The 20,039-nt window shown below is 38.5% G+C and overlaps 1 protein-coding gene across 6 annotated transcripts in view; it reads left to right on the forward strand.

Annotated features, from left to right (window-relative positions):
* The first annotated feature begins 5,018 nt into the window (after nt 1-5,018).
* KIF27 (kinesin family member 27) overlaps nt 5,019-20,039 on the forward strand; it is an 82,664-nt gene continuing 67,643 nt past the window's right edge. For 2 of the 6 annotated variants that reach the window (XM_061163751.1, XM_061163755.1), the window contains exons 1-3: nt 5,019-5,149; nt 5,556-5,653; nt 11,959-12,343. In XM_061163751.1, the coding sequence (XP_061019734.1) occupies nt 12,046-12,343 (298 nt within the window). In that variant the 5' untranslated portion in view covers nt 5,019-5,149; nt 5,556-5,653; nt 11,959-12,045. Of the gene's footprint in view, nt 5,150-5,336; nt 5,654-11,958; nt 12,344-20,039 lie in introns of those variants that run through there. The other 4 variants (XM_061163753.1, XM_061163756.1, XM_061163754.1 and 1 more) reach the window with 4 other exon arrangements.

The following is a 20,039-nucleotide window of genomic DNA, read 5'->3' on the forward strand; positions in this document are numbered from 1 at the left end:
GCTACAACATGGGTAAAACTTGAGGATATGATGCTAAGTTAATAAGCCTGTCACAAAAGAACGAATACTATAAGATTCCACATATATGAAGTACCTAGGGTAGTCAAATTCATACAGACAGAAGTAGAACCATGGTTTCCAGAGGCAAAAGGGGTGAATGGGGAATTGTTTACTGGGTATAGAGTTTCAATTTTGCAAGATAGAAAGTTCTGGAGATTGTTGAACAACAATGTGAACGGACTCAAGACTACTCAACTGCATACTTAATAATGGTCAAGATGATAAATTTTATGTTATTGTGTGAAGAAGTGAAGTTGCTCAGTCATGTGAGACTCTTTGCGATCCCATGGACTGTAGCCTACCAGGCTCCTCCATCCATGGAATTTTCCAGGCAAGAGTACTGGAGTGGGTTGCCATTTCCTTCTCCAGGGGATCTTCCCGACCCGGGGATGGGACCCAGGTCTCCTGCATTGCAGGCAGACACTACCCCCTGAGCCACCAGGGAAGCCCAATGTTATTGTGTATTTTACCATAATTTTTAAAAAGGGGGTGAATGACTTACTAAAAGAGAATTAAGGAACATGTCAACCAAATGCTACAGGTGGATCATGTTTGGATCCTGATTTGAGTAAATAAGGGGAGAGAGAAAGACACAGAGAGAGAAAGAGAGAGACGTGGCGTGCATTATGTAGAAAGCTATAGCTGACCTCAGTCTCTGAGGAGGCAGTGTTGACTTTGTCAACTGACACATATAGCCTTCAATCTCCCCTCTGCCACTTACCGACCATGTAGCCTTGAGCAAATTACTTATTCTGTGGGGTTTTTTTTAAATTCCCATAAATATTTATTGCGTCTCTGTGACGAGTTTAATATTTACTGTGTATTAAATGCTGACTATGCTCAACAGTGATAAAATATAAATAAATGATAAAAATAAAAAATAAGTGACATAAAATGAATGATACATAGTCTCTGCTGATGCTGGAGAATTAAAATTTGAGGCAAGAAATAACAGGGGGACTTCCCTGATGATCCAGTGGTTAAGAATCTACCTTCCAATGAAGGGGATGCAGGTTTGATCCTTGGTTAGGGAACTAAGATCTCATATGCTGAGAGGGAAGTAAGTTCCTATGCTGCAACTAGAGAAGCCTGAGTGCTGCAACAGAAGACCCGGTGCTGCCAAAATTTTAAAAACAAAAATAAATAAGTTACTATATCTTCTTAAATTTAGAAATAGCAGGGCAACTAGAAAGGTAAGAAAAAAGTAGATTATGAAAGGCCTTGTATATCATGTCAAGAAGAGTAGACTTTATCATGAGAAGCATTTTTATCTTTTTCATAAAAATCATGAAATTTTTACATTTAAAAATTTGTCCTCTGTGTTTATAAAAGTAAAGTTATAGGTTTTTAAAATTAAATTGCAATTCCAATTAAAAAATCTCAATGGAACTTTCTTCTGGAAATTGTCAGACTGATTCAAAAGTTCTTCTGGAGGAAAAATGCCAAGAATAGTCAAAAAATAGAATAATGAGGAACGGCTTGCCCTATCAGTAAAATATAGGGCGAAGCTATAGTAATTAAAGCAGTACGATACTGGTGCAGAAATAATAAATTAATGCCACAGAATAGAGGCCCCTTCAAATAAACTCATGAATATGTAGGAGTATGTTCTATTTTACCAATTCTAAGACTGATTTTTTCATATTTCATTTCAAGTTATATGAACTGAAATATATTTTCTTAGTCAAGATGTGACTTGGCATTGCCACTACTTGTAACATAAAGCATTTTAATGATACACTTTTCAATAAAGTCTTTTTTTTTCTTAAGTATTCCAGAATTGGGTTTGGTTCATTGAATCAAGACCCTAGTTGATTAAATTATAAATGAACTTTAACTCAGTTTTAATGATGGTTGTTTTGATGAACTTTGTTGAACATTTTAACTATTTTTTTTGCTTTTATATATATATGTGTGTGTGTGTGTATGTGTGTGTGTTTCTCCCCTGAACAAGTTTGAGAAAAATGCCACATCATTCTAAGTACCTAATAATTTTCAAGTCCTTGCTTTACAATTAGTTCCACTTTTCAAATTTCACAACAACTCTATGAAGTAGGGATGACTTCTATTCCAATTCTTCAGATGAGAACACTAGATAGTACTTCATATGCTTAATTTGTAGGCATTTTCCTATATCAAATTCTTGTAAAATTGAATTTTGATATGTACATAATGTTCTCTTTTATAAATGTACTATTGTTAATTTAGGGATACCTTTCATTGAACATACACATAACTTCAAAGTTTTTGCTGTTACACATAATACCATAATGAATATCCTTCTACATGATTCTTTATTTATATTTTTATTTTCTTTGGAGAGATGCCAAGAGGTGGGATTGTGTATAAAAATCAGTCTTGGGGACTTCCCTGGTGGTTCAGTGGTTAAGACCGCTCGCTGCCAGTGCAGGGGACATGGGTTTGATCCCTGGTGGGGGAACTAAGATCATACAAGTCAAGTGGGGCAGCCATGAGGCATAGTCAAAAGGTTTAAAAAAAAGTCTGTCTCATTGAATGCTTGCCTATTACACTATAAAAAGTTGTTACCAACTTTATAGGTAAAATGGTTTATTATTTTAATTTACATTGCCTTGGTTTATTAGTGAGGTAAAACATCATCGACATGTAAGCCAGATTTCAGCTTTCTTTTCTGCCTTCAAGGTTCACGTGGTTTTTGTCCAGCACCAGACTTGACTTAGAGGCTGGCAGATCTTCAAGTTGTTATAAACAATTTGTGTCACAAATACTTTGGTTAGTGATGTAGACTTTACTGAATATTTTGCAGGGGACAGTGTGAAAGGTTGTTGCTGAACGATAGGACGATAAGACGCCGGGATTCTTGGCCTCCGGAGGAGATGAATTCAATCCGGGGCCAGAGACGAGGCTGGATCGCTCAGAGCTTTTGTGTAATAAAGTTTCATTAAAGTATAAAGGAGATAGAGAAAGCTTCTGACATAGGCATCAGAAGGGGGCAAAAGAGTACCCCCCTCCTAGTCTTTAGCTGTATGTTATATAGTCACTCACAGTCTGTTAATGAAAAGAAAAGAGTGTCATAAAATTTAGAATGGCACCAGATAATTCATCCCTGGCCATAAAACGATTGACTTGAATCTTGTAGAAGGGCAGAATACCAACAAATAGTTTCATTTACATAGATTAGGGAACAATATCTGAGTAAGTAAGTTAGGCCATTTGGCAGAACCAACTTGAAGATAGAGTCTGGAGTACACTAACATAGCTTAAGACAACATTTCCATAAGAAAAAGAAATGTATTGGTTAACTCAAGGTTTGAGAGTAGTTAGCTTTAGGTGAGACCAGGTGTCATGGCAACACAGCATGTTAAGAGAAACTTCCTTTTAAATTTGTATAGAGAAGGAAAAACCTATCTCTGGTTTGTTTTTTCCTGCCGCTTAAGAGAGATAAAAATGTCTGGCACTTGCAGCCTCTTTCCTCCGTTTGGAGACCCCTGGCCTTCCTGCCTGTTACCTTCTCAAGCGAGGAAGGGGTTCACCTTCCTCACAGTATGCAACCTAAAGATCTCCTTTAGCTATGTCTGTTCTCCCTGGAATTCCTTTATCAGCTAGCCTTTCCTTCCTCTCTGATTCAGCCTCTCAGCCTCTTCCTAACATCTGAGGCTTCCTCCGTCTTTCTCATTCCTTCTCAAGAACAGTCAAATATTCCTCTTTAGGTTCACATGAGCATCACCTTCCTCTTCTCTGAAGCCTGAATACCTACCAAGTCATTCTCAGGAGGCTTAACTTCCACCTGGGTATAGGCTAACAAAGCATCTTCTCAGCAAAATTGTGCCTCTTCATACATGGATTTCTCATTGTAGCTGCTAAGTAGTAATATTCTCCATAACATTGCAAAAACAGTATAGACAAAAGGCAGATTTGTGGTCAGGTGCAAGTGTACAGGATGGATTTGTGATGGCAAGATGGAAAACAGGAAAATCACAGGTTCTTGCCCTAACAGATGGTGGTAGTGTAGGGCTCTCCCTATGCTGCCATTCAATTACTTTGCTTCAGGCTAGAGATACAGACAGCTTCCTCCCCCAGCCATGTCCGACCAGAAGGCCGCTTTCCACTGGGTGCCATTTCCCTAGACTCTCTGGGTCACTCTTACAGCTTCTTGAGAGAGAGGGTCTTCAGAGGCCTCTTAAGACCTCATCTCTTATTGTGAGGTCTATACCTTAAAGAACTGAAAAAAAGACATTAAACAGATACCTGTATATCATGTTCACAGCAGAATTATTTACAGTATTCCTGAAGTGGAAATAAACCATGTGTCCATTAATTGATAAATGGATACATAAAATGTAGTATGTCCTCATGATGGAATATTATTCAGCCATAAAAAGGAATTAAAGTCCTGATACTTGCTACTACAGGAGTAAACCTGGGAATTGTTTTTTAGCAAAAAAAAAAAAAAAAAAGCCACCACAAGGCCACAATACGTATGATTCTATTACTATGAAATGCCCAAATCAGGTGAATCTTTAGAAAGGTGATTAGTGGTCTCCAGTGGCTGGGGGAGAGAGGAATAGGAGTGTTGTTAACCAGTATTAGGTTTTCCTTTTGGAATGATGAAAATGTTTTGGAAATAGAGGTGATGGTTGCACAACACTGTGAATGTCTAAAATGCCATTGAATTGTACACCTTAAAATGGTTCCTTTTATGACCGTACCTTCCATAAAAATAAATAGAATTGGTAGCTAAAATACTGAAAGCAATGTGAATCTTTCTCATAATCACTTTACAAACTCGTGGAGAGTTACTTCTGCTGAGCACTGTGAGAGGGGTCCCCGGGTTTTACTTTGGAGGGAATCTGGGAGGCGGCCGGTTCTTGGCTCCTCCCTCAAGGGGCGGGTCCAGAGGCGGGGCTTGGCAGACAGGGGCGGGGCCCGGGAGCCGCCGGACGCCCTGACGGGCCGGCGCACGTCAGCGCGAGCTCCGCCGGTTGCCCGGAGAACCCATAACAACAAAAGGCGCGGGCGGCGGCGGTAGCTGCGGCGCGGCGGAGCGAAGTGAAGCCGAGAAATCCTACGCTGCGCTGGCCGCCTGAGACGGGCTTTCTCGAACCGGTCTGTGAGTGGCAGGCGGTCCGGGCTGGGCGGGAGGTCCGGGTCTGGTGCGGCGACAGCGCGTCCTCTGCGCCGGCGTCCTCGGCCGGCCGTTGGGAGGAGGGGTGCGGGCCGGGGGACTGGGACCCGTCGAGGCTTGACTGGCGGGGTGGGCGGTTGGGGCGTCAGCAAGACGGAGGAGGGCGCCCGAGGGGCCTGAGGTCGTTGCTGGGGTCCCCCGGCGAGTGGCCGGGGAAGTTGGGTGCCCCATGAGATAGAGGGGCTTGAGGAATAGGGACGCGCGGGAACCCCGGACCGAGCTGCACGAAGTCGGATCTTGTGTATTATCTTGTGTTCATACTTGAGCTGTGGGATCTGAAGAGGGACGGGAAAGGCCCACCCTCCTTGGGGCTTTCGTTTTGTCCCCACAGGCCTCCTTTTTACACTGCGGATGTTGGAACTTTGCTGCATTCTAAGCTCTGCAGAAGTCTGAAAGCCCTCTCCCTTACAGCCGGAGACAATTGAGAGAGTAAGGGTGCCCAGATTCTTTCTTTGAAACATTTTAAAAATAAAACCTCGCCCCCTCCCATTTGGAAAGCTTCGTTGTTTCCCCATGTTTGCTTTCTGTCTTCTTCGTCTAATTCTTAATGCATTTGGGGCCTTTTCTGAGATCCTTGTGAGACTCACTACTCATTTGCCAGAAAGTTTCTTACGAAAATATTTATTACTTACAAACTACAATTTTTAGATAATAACTATTATTGAAAAGCCAGAGGCACAAGATGACTACGGTATTTGGAGACACCTTTCTAATCAGTAACGGCATCAGTAATCAAACATTTCTCCTTCCTTTGCTCAGATTTAAAAACTCCATTGAGTGTGCGTAAATATCACCAGCCAGTCATATTTTACCTTTCTTCAGATTTATTGGTGAGATAATATATATGCTTCTGATGGCTGTGTTTGATCAGTATCTAAAGAAGTATAAGTACTATGAATTTTTTAAAAAAGAAAAATAAATTCTGTTATACTGATTTTTTTTTTTTTTTGCTAGCTATATGTTTATGGGCCCTTACTGGTTTTTAGTGATTAGAGTAGGTGGATTTTTGTTGCCTTTGTATTCAGATTGTTTATAGATACTCCTATTTAAAAAATCAATAAAGTGAAAACATCTCAATTATACTTGTACCTTTTGTTAGCAATTTTACTGGAAGTAGTTAGGTTTAACTTAACATAGACTGTTTTGTTTTAATGTGATGGTATTAAAAAAACTAATCTGTGTGGTAAAAACTCCTAATATAGGTGTTCAGAGACATTTGGAAGAACTAAATCATACTACATCCCTGTAGTTTCTTTGGAAAAGTTTCCAATACCAAATGGTGTATAGTCCTTTATTATCCAAGAAAAGGTTCCCCATATTTATGAGTATTTGTTTTTTCAGTGCCGAATTTCACTAGAATGATTAAAACTGCCAAGGTTAAGTGCATCTCTTTGGCCATTAAAGATTGTTTGTTGATTCTGTTTTGGGATTTTACAGCCCAGGGGAGCTGATATTTTTTTAACTCTCATTGTGCTGTTAGGACCGTGATGTAAATGTTTTTTTTGTTACTGTGATCCTTTTCAGACTGTCCACTCCCCAAATTGTAAATGCACAGTACTGCTGCAGAGTTCTTTTTAAAGGCTAGTGAACCATAAATAAATTTAAAATTGACAAAAAAAAAATAAATAAATAAATAAAATTACTATGGTGCTGAAAAAAAAAAATAAAGGCTAGTGAATACTAAATGTGTCTTAATTAACATTTTCATTGCATGTAGTGCTGAAAATCTTATTTTAGTCCATTAGTCTGCTCGGTTACTAGAGAGCCCTTCTCCATAGGGCTCAGCCCCACCCCAAACTGATTACTTTTCATCTGCATTTAAACATAGATTACTTATTACTTCCTTTTTCTTTTAACTTTTATACTAACAAGACTGTGAACATTCATTTACAACTTTTTATGTCAACATATGTTTTTATTTCTTTGGAAAATATATTTGAGAGTAGCGTTGCTGGGTGAAGTGATAACTGTGTGTTTAACATTTTGAGGTACTGCCAGCCTGTTCCCACTGGAGGAGGGCATGGCAACCCACTCCAGTATTCTTGCCTGGAGAATCTCATGGACAGAGGAGCCTGTCCATGGGGTGGAAAAGAGCCGGACACAACTGAAGCAACTTTGCACACGCACACAGACTGTTCCAAAGCGGCTGTATCATTGTATATTCCCATAAAGGTTCCATATTCTCTACCTTCTTGCCAACACTTACGTGATCTTTTTTATAGCTATGTCAGTGGGTGTAAAGTGATATCTGATTGTGTTTATATATATATATATATATATAAAATTTTATATAAATAAAATTTATTTATTATGGGCTTCCCTGGTGGCTCAGACCAGGTAAAGAATCTGCTCGCAAAGCTGGAGACCCAGGTTCGATCCCTGGGAAGGGAAGATCCCCTGGAGAAGAGAACGGCAACCCACTCCGATATTCTTGCCAGGAAAATTCCATGGACGGAGGAGCCTGGTGGGCTACAGCCCTTGGGGTCACAAAGAGTCGGACACGACTGAGCAACTAACCACTATACTACATAATTCTATTTATTTATTATTTATTAATTTTTTGCTTGGCCTTTGTTGATTTGCCCTGGCTTTCTCTAGTTGCGGTGAGCTGGGGCTACTTACTCTGTTGCAGTGCAAGGGCTTCTTGTTGCGGTGGCTTCTCTTGTCTGCTCTAGGCCATCGGCTCAGTAGTTGTGGCACAAGGGCTTAGTTGCCCCACAGCATGTGGGGGCTTCCTGGACCCGGGACTGAACCCGTGTCCCTTGCATTCCAAGGCAGATTCTTAACCACTGGACCACCAGGGAAGCCCCCTGGCCATTTTTTTTTTTGTTTGTTTGGTTGGTTTTTTTTCCCCCTGGCCATTTTTATATCATCGTTGAAAAACTCTCTTTTCAGATCTTTTGCCCACTTTTAAATTTGGTGTTTTTTTTTTTTTTTCTTCTGAATTGTAATAGTTCTTTATGTATTCTAGACACAAATGGTTATTAGATATATGACTTGCAAGTATTTTCTCCTGTGGCTCAGCGGTATAGGATCTGCTGCCAATGCAGGAGACGCAGGTTCGACCCCTGGGTCAGGAAGATCCCTTGGAGAAAGAAATGGCAACTCACTCCAGTATTCTTGCCTGGAGAATCCCAATTTGTGGGGTCACAGAAGAGTCAGACATGACTGGGCGACTAAACAACAGCAGCATTCAATGAATTGTCTTTTCACTTTTTTTTTTTTTCTGTTATCAAATTGTAGTTTTTATCTTTTATACTCCTTTTTAAAAATTTTATTGGAGTATAGTTGATTTACCATGTTATGTTAATTTCTGCTGTGTAGCAAAGTGATTCATATATATATATATATATATACATATATATATATATATATATACACATTCTTTTCCTTTATGATTGATTTTTCACAGGATATTGAATACAGTCCCAGTGCTATACAGTAGGACCTTGTTTTTATCTGTTCTGCATATAATAGTTTGCATCTACTAACCCCCACTCTGTTCTTCCCTCTCCTCTCTCCACCTTGACAATTGCAGATCTGTTCTCTATGTCTATGAGTCTTTATCTGTTTTGTAGATGAGTTAATTTGTGTCATACTTTAGATTCCACATACAAGTGATGTCGTATGTACTTGTATTTTTCTAACTTCATTTTGTATGATAATCTCTAGGTCCATCTATGTTGCTGCAAACAGCATTATTTTCCTTTTCTATGGCTGAGTAGTATTCCATTGTCTATACATACCACATCTTCTTTATCCATTTATCTGTTGATGATCGTTTGGGTTGTTTCCATGTCTTGATTGTTGTGAATAGTGCTGCTACCTTTTCATTTTCTTGGTAGTATCCTTTGGGGTACAAACTTTCAATTTGATTGAGTTCGTTTTATGTACTTTTCCTTTCACCGCTTATTGCTATTGCTTTTGCTTTTGGTGACATAAATGAGAAACCATTGCTAAATTCGAGGTTACAAAGAGTTACCCTGTGTTTCCTTTTAAGACTTTTGTGGTTCATACTTGCTTTGCCCTGCTGTATTAGTTTCTAAAACAGCAAAATGAATCAGCTGTTTTGTTGTTTAGTCACCAAGTTGTGTCCGGCCCTTTTGTGACCCAATGGACTGTAGCCTGCCAAACTCCTCTGCCATGGGATTTCCTATGTGAGAATACTGGAGTGGGTTGCCATTGCCTTCTCCAGGCAATCTTCTCAACTCAGGAATAGAACCCGCATCTCCTGCATTACAGGCAGATTTTTTACCGCTGAGCCATCAAGGAAGCCGTATATCCTGTCTTTCTCAGCTTTCCTTTCCATTTTGGTCACCACAGGTCATTGAGTAGAGTTCCTTGTGCTGTACAGCAGGGTCTGATTAATTGTCTATTTTATACATCATTTCATTAGTGTATATATGTGAATCGCAATCTCAGTCTCCCAGTTCGTCCCACACACCCCTCTTCCCACTGGGATCTATATGTTGTTCTCTCTCTGTGTGTCTCTATTTCTGCTTTGTAAATAAGATCGTCTGTACCAATTTTTTCAGATTCCATATATATGTATTAATATATGATATTTATTTTTCTGACTTGCTTCACTCTGTAGGTCTCTAGGTCCATACACGTCTGTGGAAGTGTCCCAGTTTTGTTCCTTTTTATGTCTGAGTAATATTCCATTGTATTTTGTATGTACCATATCTTCTTCATCCATTCCTCTGTTGATGAACATTTAGATTGCTTCCATATCCTGGCTGTTGTAAATAGTGCTACAGTGAACATTGGGGTACATATATCGTTTTGAATTATGGTTTTGTCCAAGTGTATGCCCAGGAGTGGGATTGCTGGATCATACATGGTACTTCTGTTTTTAGTTTTTTAAGAAACCTCCGTACTGTTGTCTGTGGTGACCATATCAATTTACATTCCCACCAACAATGTAAGAGCATTCTCTTTTTCTTCACACCCTCTCCAGCATTTATTGTTTGTAGATTTTTTGATGATGGTCATTCTGAATGTGTGAGGTGACACCTTGTTGTAGTTTTCATTTGATTTTCACTTCCCTAATTAGTGATGTTTAGCATCTTTTCATGTGCTTTTTAGCCATCTGTATATCTTCCTTGGAGAAATGTTTATTTAGACCTTCTGCCCATTTTTTGGTTGTGTTGTGTTTTTTTTTAATTGAGCTGCAGGAGCTGTTTGTATAAAGTTTTGGAGATTAATCCTTTGTCAGTTGCTTCACTTACAAATACTTTCTCCCTTTCTGCGGGTTGTTTTTTCGTCTTGCTTATGGTTTCTTTTGCTGTGAAAAAGCTTTTAAGTTTAATTAGGTCTCACTTCTTTATCTTTGTTTTTATTTTCATTACTCTCAGAGGTGAGTCAGAAAAGATCTTACTGTGATTTATGTCATAGAGTGTTCTGCCTATGTTTTCCTCTAAGAGTTTCATTGTGTCTGACCTTACATTTAGGTCTTTAATCCATTTTGAGTTTATTTTTGTGTATGGTGTTAGGGAGTGTTCTAATTTCATTCTTTTACATTAGATGTCCAGTCTTCCCGGCACCCCTTATTCAAGTCTGTCTTTCTCCATTGTATGTTTTTGCCTTCTTTGTCATAGAAAGTAGGTGACCATAGGTGGGTGAGTTTATCTCTGAGCAGTCTATCCAATTATTGTTATATATTTCTGTTTTTGTGCCTGTACCATACTGTCTTGATTACTGTTGCCTGGTTTTGAAATTGGGGAAGTATATCCTCTAACTTTGCCCTTTTTCAGTATTGTATTCACTATTCTGTGTCCCTTGAATTTCCATGTGAATTTTAGAATCAGTTTTTCAATTTCTACAAAGAAGTCAGCTGGTATTTTGATAGGCGTTCTGTTTAATCTTGAGAGCAGTTTGAGGAATATTGCCATTTTAAGCTTTCCAGTCCATGAACATGAGATGTTTTTCCATTTATTTAGATCTTCTTTAGTTTCAACAATATTTTGTAGTTTTCAGAGTGTAAGTTTTACGTGTCTTTTGTTAAATATATTCCTGAGCATTTGGTTCTTTGTAATGTTATTGTAAATGGAATTGTTTTCTTAATTTATTTTTCAGGTTGTTCATTGTAAATATAGCTACCAATTTAATTTTTAGTGTATTAATCCCACTAGAGAATTTTAGAAAAAGTACCACATAATTTATGAATGAAACAACAGTTTTTCTGTTAGTTTTGGTTATCTTTGAATAAAAAGTTTCATTTTAAATTTACATTGACTTATAGAAATCCTTTAAACTGTTTTCATGGATTAATTTCTAACATTGTGACAAAGGGGAGATGTTATTTTTCAGTACATAGCTATAAAATCTAATATAAGGGTTTGCTTTGTACTACTTGCATACATATGTACAATTACCAGTTATTTCCTTGCTGTATGTTTCTAACTCCCCAGTTATTCAATATTTAGGTAAATGAGCTGGAAAACATATTACCATTATAGAAAGAATGGCATGATTGAATCCCATTCACTTATCACTTTCCTTTATCATTTACTAACTCATGGCTCCCACCCCCTAAATTATTTTGCTCCAAAGCTGGACATTGTATTGTTTCATCTATGAATTATATAGGTATACTTTTTCTAGACAGATTTACTCTTTGTAGCTATCTTATATTGGAATAAAGCCTGCTCTAATTGACTTTGCTTTAGAAGATGGTTAGTTTGTTAGGAAAGAAGTCAATAACTAAATTTTGTTTTTATTTTGATACACAGGGGTCCAGATCTTACGTAAAATGGATGTGTCTCACACTAGATGATGGATATTAAGTAGAAAATCTATTTAGTAAAATCTAAGCTGCCATGGAAGAAATACCAGTTAAAGTTGCTATAAGAATTAGACCTCTGCTATACAAGGAAATTCTTCATAATCATCAAGCTTGTGTGAGAGTTATTCCAAACACCCAACAAATTATCATTGGGAGAGATAGAATCTTTACTTTTGATTTTGTTTTTGGCAAAAATTCCACTCAAGATGAAGTTTATGATACCTGTATAAAGCCATTAGTGTTGTCTCTCATTGAGGGCTATAATGCAACCGTTTTTGCCTATGGACAGACTGGATCTGGGAAGACATACACCATCGGAGGAGGCCATGTTGGTAAGGTTCTCTTACTCTGACTTTTATTTGAGATAGTAGAAAGAAGTTGAAGTACTACAGTGCCCGACACATAGTAGGTGCTTAGCATATTGATTGAATGAAATAATGAATAGGATAATTAGATGTGTTCATAAGATCATTTTTGAAAGATTTGTTTTTAAATATTGAAGTTTCATTAAACAGTTTAATTTATTATTATATTTGCTTGAGAAAAGGCCTTTAAGACAATATTCAGTGTTCAGCTCTTTGTCATTTTTTCACAGTTTTGAGATACAATTTACTTGTAACACGGTGTTAGTCCAAAGTATTTAGCATACTGATTTGATATATCTATATATTGCAGAATGATACAGCTTAACATTAGTCACTCACGTAATTACATGTTTTTCTTGTGATGTGAGCTTTTAAGTTCTAATGTCTTAACAGTTTTCAAATATACAATACATATTGTTACGTATAGTCACCATGCTGTACATTACATCCCCAGAACTTAATTATCTCATAGCTGAAAGTTTTTACCTTTTGAGCAACTTCACCCATTTCCCCACCTCCCAACGCTGGCCTCTGGAAACACTTTCTCATTTTGAACAGAGTTTAAAATAAGAGAGAAATGAGTTAACATGATCAGATTTTGCATCTTTTGGTATTATAAATGTTGAGAGTCCTGCAACTAAGACTTAGAGGCAGTAGAAGAAACGTATTATGTAAAGTGTTTTTAAACATTTTCTAGTCAGATTTTTTAAATTTTATTTTTCTAGCTTTAATGAGGTGTAATTGACAAATACAGTTGTAAAATATTTAAAGTGTACAAGACTTAGAGGCAGTGGGAGAAATGTATTATGTAAAGTGTTTTTTAAACATTTTCTAGCCAGATTTTTATTTTTCTAGCTTTATTGAAGTATAATTGACAAATACAGTTGTAAAATATTTAAAGTGTACAGTGTTGTTATTAGATAAATGTATACATTATGAAAGGATTCCTCCCATCCAGTTAACATATCTATCACCTCATGTATAAGCAGATTTTTACTTTTATAACTGAATATTTTTGGATAGAAATTCTCATGTTTGTAATTCTAGTTGGGAAAGGTGGGATCATAGGATTTTCTTTAGAGCTGGAAAGAACCTTGAAAATAGTTTCTCTTCCTTTCTTTGGCTCCAGGCAAAGAGCAATGAAGGGCTTGTTCAGTTAGGTGGCTCATGATGGAGCTGAGATTGAAAGCTAGGTTCTCTGCTGAGATCGTTTACTGTATTCATTTTTTTTTCCTCCACTAAAAAACTTTGAATGTTGTGCATATGTATCATTGTCTAAAATTATTGTTAATATTCTGTTTATGTGTAATGATTCTCAGTGTGATTGCTTTGGTGCTTCTCAAACACTAAATAAGTGACTTTTAAGAACATCTCTTTTTATAAGCAGGGATTGGTAGGGAGAGTTAGAGGGCAGCTGTGTTGTCCAAGGAAGCTCTCATTCCAAGATTAAATGGAAGAGTCATAAGTGCCCAGTATCTCCTACCCCTTCCCGTTTTTTAGGATCACAGTGATATACAATTAAGAGATTAAAGTTACTAGATTATTTTAGGGTCTCTTGATAAATAATTCAGTTTTTTTCTACTACAAGTTGTGGGTTTTCTTGAGGACTTAGCTTTGTTTTTTTGATTGGCAAATGTTTTATGTTCTTTAAGACTCAGTATATGCCATATACTAATAAGAGTTATAAAATTTTCACAGCTTGGTGACATATAGCTAAATTGTTTTTTAAAAGGCCATGAATCCAATTTTAATTCCTTACAGGAAAAAGTTATTAAAGTTATCTATTGTCCTAAAACATTTTAATTGGTCTAAAATACTTCATTCCAGAAGAAATATCACCATTAGGAACAGTTTTTGATGTCCCCCCGCCCCAGTTAAAAAAATTAATGTTCATTGTAAAAAGAATTGCATATGATGCTTAAGAAATCAAAATGAACAAATGAAAGCTTCTTCATTCCTAGGAAGTAATAGTTGGCTGTGTACATTGCTGTCTAGAGTCCTCTAGACATTGTCTAGGCTTATTACAAGTATTCACACATGTAGTTTTTGTTTTTTGTTATTTGTCTATTTACTGAGGTATTTTATACCTGTAATTCTTTAACTTTCTTTTTTCATTTAACAGTATAAAATATCATTTCACTTCTTCCCATTTAGGTCATAGAATTTCACCTTTTTTTTGACTGCACATATAATATTCCATAGTTTAAATGGATCATAGTTCATCCATTCCAGCATTAAGGGACAGTATTAATGATTAGGTTTGATTTTTACTGTTATAAAAAGTTGCAAGGGGTTTCCTGGTGGTCTAGTGGTTATGATTTGGTGTTTTCACCACCATGGCCCAGGTTCAGTCCCTGGTCAGGGAGCTTAGATCCCACAAGCTTTGAGGTGCCCGCCAAAAAAGTTGCAGTGTGTATCTTGGTACATTTAACTTTGGATCCATGTGCTAGTATTTCTGTAGAATAGATTCCTAAAAGTAAATTTGTTGAGGAGTGGGAGCATGCTAAGTCGCTTCAGTCATGTCCAATTCTGTGTGACCCTATGGACTGCAGACTGCCAGGCTCCTCTGTCCATGAGATTTTCCAGGCAGGAATACTAGAGTGGGTTGCCATGCCCTCTTCCAGGGTATCTTCCCAACCCAGGGATCGAACCCACCTCTCTTACGTCTCCTGCATTGGCAGGCCGGTTCTTTACACTAGTGCCATGTGTATGCACATTTAAAATGTGAATAGATAATGACAAGTTATCCTCCAAAAAGGCTGTACCTGTGTATATACCCACTACCAATATATGAAAGCCATTTATTTGCTTTTATCCTTGCCAGTCACAGGAACTCATAAATTCAAAATATTTCTCTCACCATCTGGTAGTTGAAAAATTACACTTATGTTTGAAGTTGCATTTCTTGATGTATTTGTGAAAATAGCATTTTCAATTTCCCAGGCAACCTATGGAACACCAATTCTAGGTCAGCCATCTACTGTTTGATTATTGACCATGCAATTAATGTTGTTTTTTTTTCTCCAGTAAATGATTGCATTTGCAGTGGCTAGGGCTTCCCTGGTGGCTCAGATGGTAAAGAATCCACCTGCAATGTGGGAGACCTGGATTCAATCCCTGGGTTGGGAAGATCCCCTGGAGGAGGGGATGGCAACCCAGTCCAGTATCCTTGCCTGGAGACTCCCCATGGACAGAGGAGCCTGGAGGGCTATATAGTCCATGGGGTCGCAAAGAGCCGGACACGACTCAGCAACTAAACACAGCACAGGGCACCATATTAGGTACTGTGGCAAAAGGAGAATCTGTTATTTTGAAAGTCACACTCATTTTCCTGCTTTTCAAAACCTTGAATTTACCAACTTTCACCAATCATAATGTCTAAAAACTTTCATTTGCATACTGTTTAAATAGTGTATAAAAGCTAAATGATGGCTGTTGAAGTATAATAAAACTTTATAGTTTCTTTCTGAAATAGTCTGTTTCAGGAGTATAAGTTTGACATTGCACATGTGATCTTTCGGTTACCAGAATACATTTTGAAGCTTTATTTATAAGTATTATTTGTAATTCAGCTTTTTGATACATCTTTTGAATTGCTGTGCTTTGTTATCTGTTGAAATGGGAAATGAATGAGCTATTTCTGATCAGCCTCATATTTTGGCTAAGCTAGAATGCATATATAATGCTGGAGTTTATAGATAGTGCTATTAGCTAGTTCCTGGAAGCTCTCTAGAAGGAATTTTCACTTTCTTGTACTGGAAAAACCTGCAGCTTCCTTCACTTGCCACACGATGGTGATCTTGCATCTTTTTGGGGGTTTTTTGGTGGTGCCCTGGGCAGTGAAAGCGCTGTCCTAACCACTGAACCATCAGGGAGTTCCCCTGTCTTGCATCTTGAATTAAGTGAATGACTGTCCAGGTTAATAAGGCTCAGGTTTTCAGGATGTCTGTTACCTAAAATCTGAACATTGATAATCTTCAACTTGGAAGCAAGTTGTTTTTAAGGTTCATTTGTAAGCCATTTTTTTTGTAGCTTGGAATGTACTTTCCATGAGAGCGAAGGTGTTAGTTCCTCAGTCGTGTGCGACCCCATGGGCTATAGCCCACCAGGCTTCTCTGTCCATGGAATTCTCCAGGCAAGAATACCGGAGTGGGTTGCCATTTTCCTGCTCCAGGGGATCTTCCCAACCCAGGGGTCGAAGCCAGGTCTCCCTCATTGCAGGTGGATTCTGAACCACCAGGGGAGAAAAACTCACGCTCTTTTCAAAATGAGCTTTTTGGCTAAGTGTCAAGAAATATGACACCAATATTTTTTTAAAGGGTTCTTGCTAACATAAATGAGTTGCAGGCCATTGATTTGGAATACAGTAATAAACAGTCCACCTGCATTATAATAAAGTCTAAAGAGAGATGTTTTAGTGCACAGGGCTGTGGGATAAGTGACCTAACCTGGGTTCAGTTGCTGCTGCCTCTGTCTGTCTCGAACTTCATTGGTACCAGTTGTGCATGTTGCACTCCTGGGGCTTTTGATGTTTCCTTATTAAGTCTTTTATTTTTGCCTTAAACTGCTACATAAGTATCATTTAGGTTTTTTTTGTTGTTGTCTTGTCATTTGACTGTAAGCATTTTTGTTTTGTGCTTTTTCCAATTCTATGGAGTGTATTTAGTTTATTTTTATAATCTGTATTTAAAATTTTTAGACTATATATGTATTTCCGAAGGTAAAAATTCAAGTATTACAACTATGAAAGTTTTCCTCTCTTTTCTCTCCCTGTCCTGACTCCCCAGAGGTAACCATTTTTTGTGAATTTTTTCAGAAGTACCCTTCACATAGATATGTATGTATGTTTTCTTTTACCCAAGTGAAATTTGCTCTGCAGTTTCTTTTTTTACTTTATGGATCTTAGACATCTGTTTAAAAATAGATGCGAGGTATACCATTGTTAACCATTCTCCTACTAATGGATTTGTTAGTGTTTGGAATTTTTTCTCAATTACAAGACATCTTTCAGTTCAGTTCAATTGCTCAGTCGTGTCTGACTCTTTGTGACCCCATGAACTGCAGCACATCAGGCCTTCCTGTCCGTCACTATCTCCCGGAGTTTACCCAAACTCATGTCCATTGAGTTGGTGATGCCATCCAACCATCTCATCCTAGGTCGTTCCCTTCTCCTCCTGCCCTCAATCTTTCCCAGCATCAGGGTCTTCTCAAATGAGTCAGCTCTTCGTATCAGGTGGCCAAAGTATTGGAGTTTCAGCTTCAACATCAGTCCTTCGAATGAACACCCAGGACTGATCTCCTTTAGGATGGGCTGGTTGGATCTCCTTGCAGTCCAAGGGACTCTCAAGAGTCTTCAACACCATAATTCAAAAGCATCAATTCTTCAGTGCTCAGCTTTCTTTATAGTCCAACTCTCACATCCATACATGACTACTGGAAAAACCATAGCCTTGACTAGGTGGACCTTTGTTGGCAACATAATGTCTCTGCTTTTTAATATGCTATCTAGGTTGGTCATAACTTTCCCTCCAAGGAGTAAGTTAAGCGTCTTTTAATTTCATGGCTGCAATCACCATCTGCAGTGATTTTGTTGCCCAGAAAAATAAAGTCAGCCACTGTTTCCACTGTTTCCCCATCTATTTGCTGTGAAGTGATGGGACTGGATGCCATGATGTTAGTTTTCTGAGTGTTGAGCTTTAAGCCAACTTTCTCACTCTCCTCTTTCACTTTTATCAAGAAGTTCTTTAGTTCTTCTTCATTTTCTGCCTTAAGGGTGGTGTCACCTGCATATCTGATGTTACTGATACTTCCCAGCAATCTTGATTCCAGCTTGTGCTTCATCCAGCCCAGCATTTCTCATGATGTACTCTGCATATAAGTTAAATAAGCAGGGTGACAATATACAGCCTTGACGTACTCCTTTTCCTATTTGGAACCAGTCTGTTGTTCCATGTCCAGTTCTAACTGTTGCTTCCTAACCGCATACAGCTTTCTCAAGAGGCAGTTCAGGTGGTCTGGTATTCCTATCTCGTTAAGAATTTTCCACAGTTTATTGTGATCCACACATTCAAAGGCTTTGGCATAGTCAATAAAGCAGAAACAAGACATCTTTGCTGATCCTTATATAACACGTTTGATTGTATGTGCATGTATTTCTGTAGAACTATCTCTGAGTCAGAGAGTGATTATGGTTTCAACTTTTGATACTGTTGATACTAATGGTTCTCCAAAAAAGCTGTCTGAGTTTACATTCTCATTGTGTTTTAGAGGACCAATTTGCCCACCTTGAGGAAATGGGGCATAATCAATTTTAAAAATCTTTGCTCACATGGTATTTTAAACAGTGAATAATCACAGTGATCAGATCATTGTGAACACAGTCTTTCATCAGTTACAACAGTGTGATTTTAATAGTATTTTAGTGTTAATAATTGAGAGAATGCTGGGTAATTCAGTCTTTACTGTATCTTAAAATAATTAATAGCATTGCCCACCTCCTCTCTTCTCTACCCACTCCACCTGCCATCCACCATCCCACTTCTCTGCTCCTCTTTGCAGAAGAACTTTGAAAGTGTCATTCATCTGTGACTCATGGTGTCAGTTCTCTCCATCTGACACGGCAGTTGTCAAGATATCACAGATGACCTTTACCTTATTAAATTCGTTGGTCATTCCAGTCAAACTGGCCTTTCAGCAAACTTGGTACATACTCTCCACTTGGATTTCAGGTCACCACATTCATAGTTTTCCTCCTACTCTCTTGCTAGTAGTTCCTCTTAAGTGAACCCACAAATGGTTAAATGCCCAGAGCTCAGTCTTTGGTGCTCTTCTCTTCTGACTTCTCTGCTTTTCCTCTTGATCCCATCCAGCCCCATGATATTAAATACCATCTGTATGTAGCTACCTGACTTCCAGTTTTTAACCTCCAGTCCAGACTACTGTCCTGAACTGTGATCTCATATATCCAACTGCACCCTTCTTAGTTGTATCCCTAATCGATATCTCACACTTAATAAATCAAAAAATGAACTTCTGCCATTTTTCCCTTAAACTTACTCAACACACACTCTTCCCCTTCTCAGTTGATGACCGCTTCACTCGCTCAAGACAAAACCTTGGAGTTGTCCTTGACTCATCACTCTCTCGCATTCTGCATCCAGTCTGTCAGGGAATCTTAACGGCTCCCCCCTCAACACCAATCTGGACTCTGGTCACTTGTCATCTTTCTCTGCTGCCAACTTTGCATCACCATCAGGCCCTCCTCTCCCTTGAACTCTCTAGATTCCTGGGTGAGTGCACTGGTCTGAGTGGTCTCCCACTTCCACCCCTGCCCGCCTATGATCGATGTAAAACCCAGCAGATAGAGTGGTCTCTTAAATTCCAACTTACTGCTCTTATGCAGTGACTCATCTCCCTCAGAATACGACCTAAAGTCTGTCGTGGTCCGCAGACACCTACCGGCTCTGATTCCTGTCACCTCTCTGACCACATACCCTGCCTGTCTCCCCTTGCGCCCTCTGCTCCGGCTACACTGGCTTCCTTGTTTCTGGATCACACTATTGTAGCACATTCGCACTTGCTGTTCTGTCTGGGACACTCAGATACATAAATGGCTCCTCTGCCACCTCATTCAAGTTTCTCCTCAAATGTCAGCTTTTCTGTG

This window comes from Dama dama, chromosome 16, assembly GCF_033118175.1.
Source record: "Dama dama isolate Ldn47 chromosome 16, ASM3311817v1, whole genome shotgun sequence".
Lineage (NCBI taxonomy): Eukaryota > Metazoa > Chordata > Mammalia > Artiodactyla > Cervidae > Dama > Dama dama.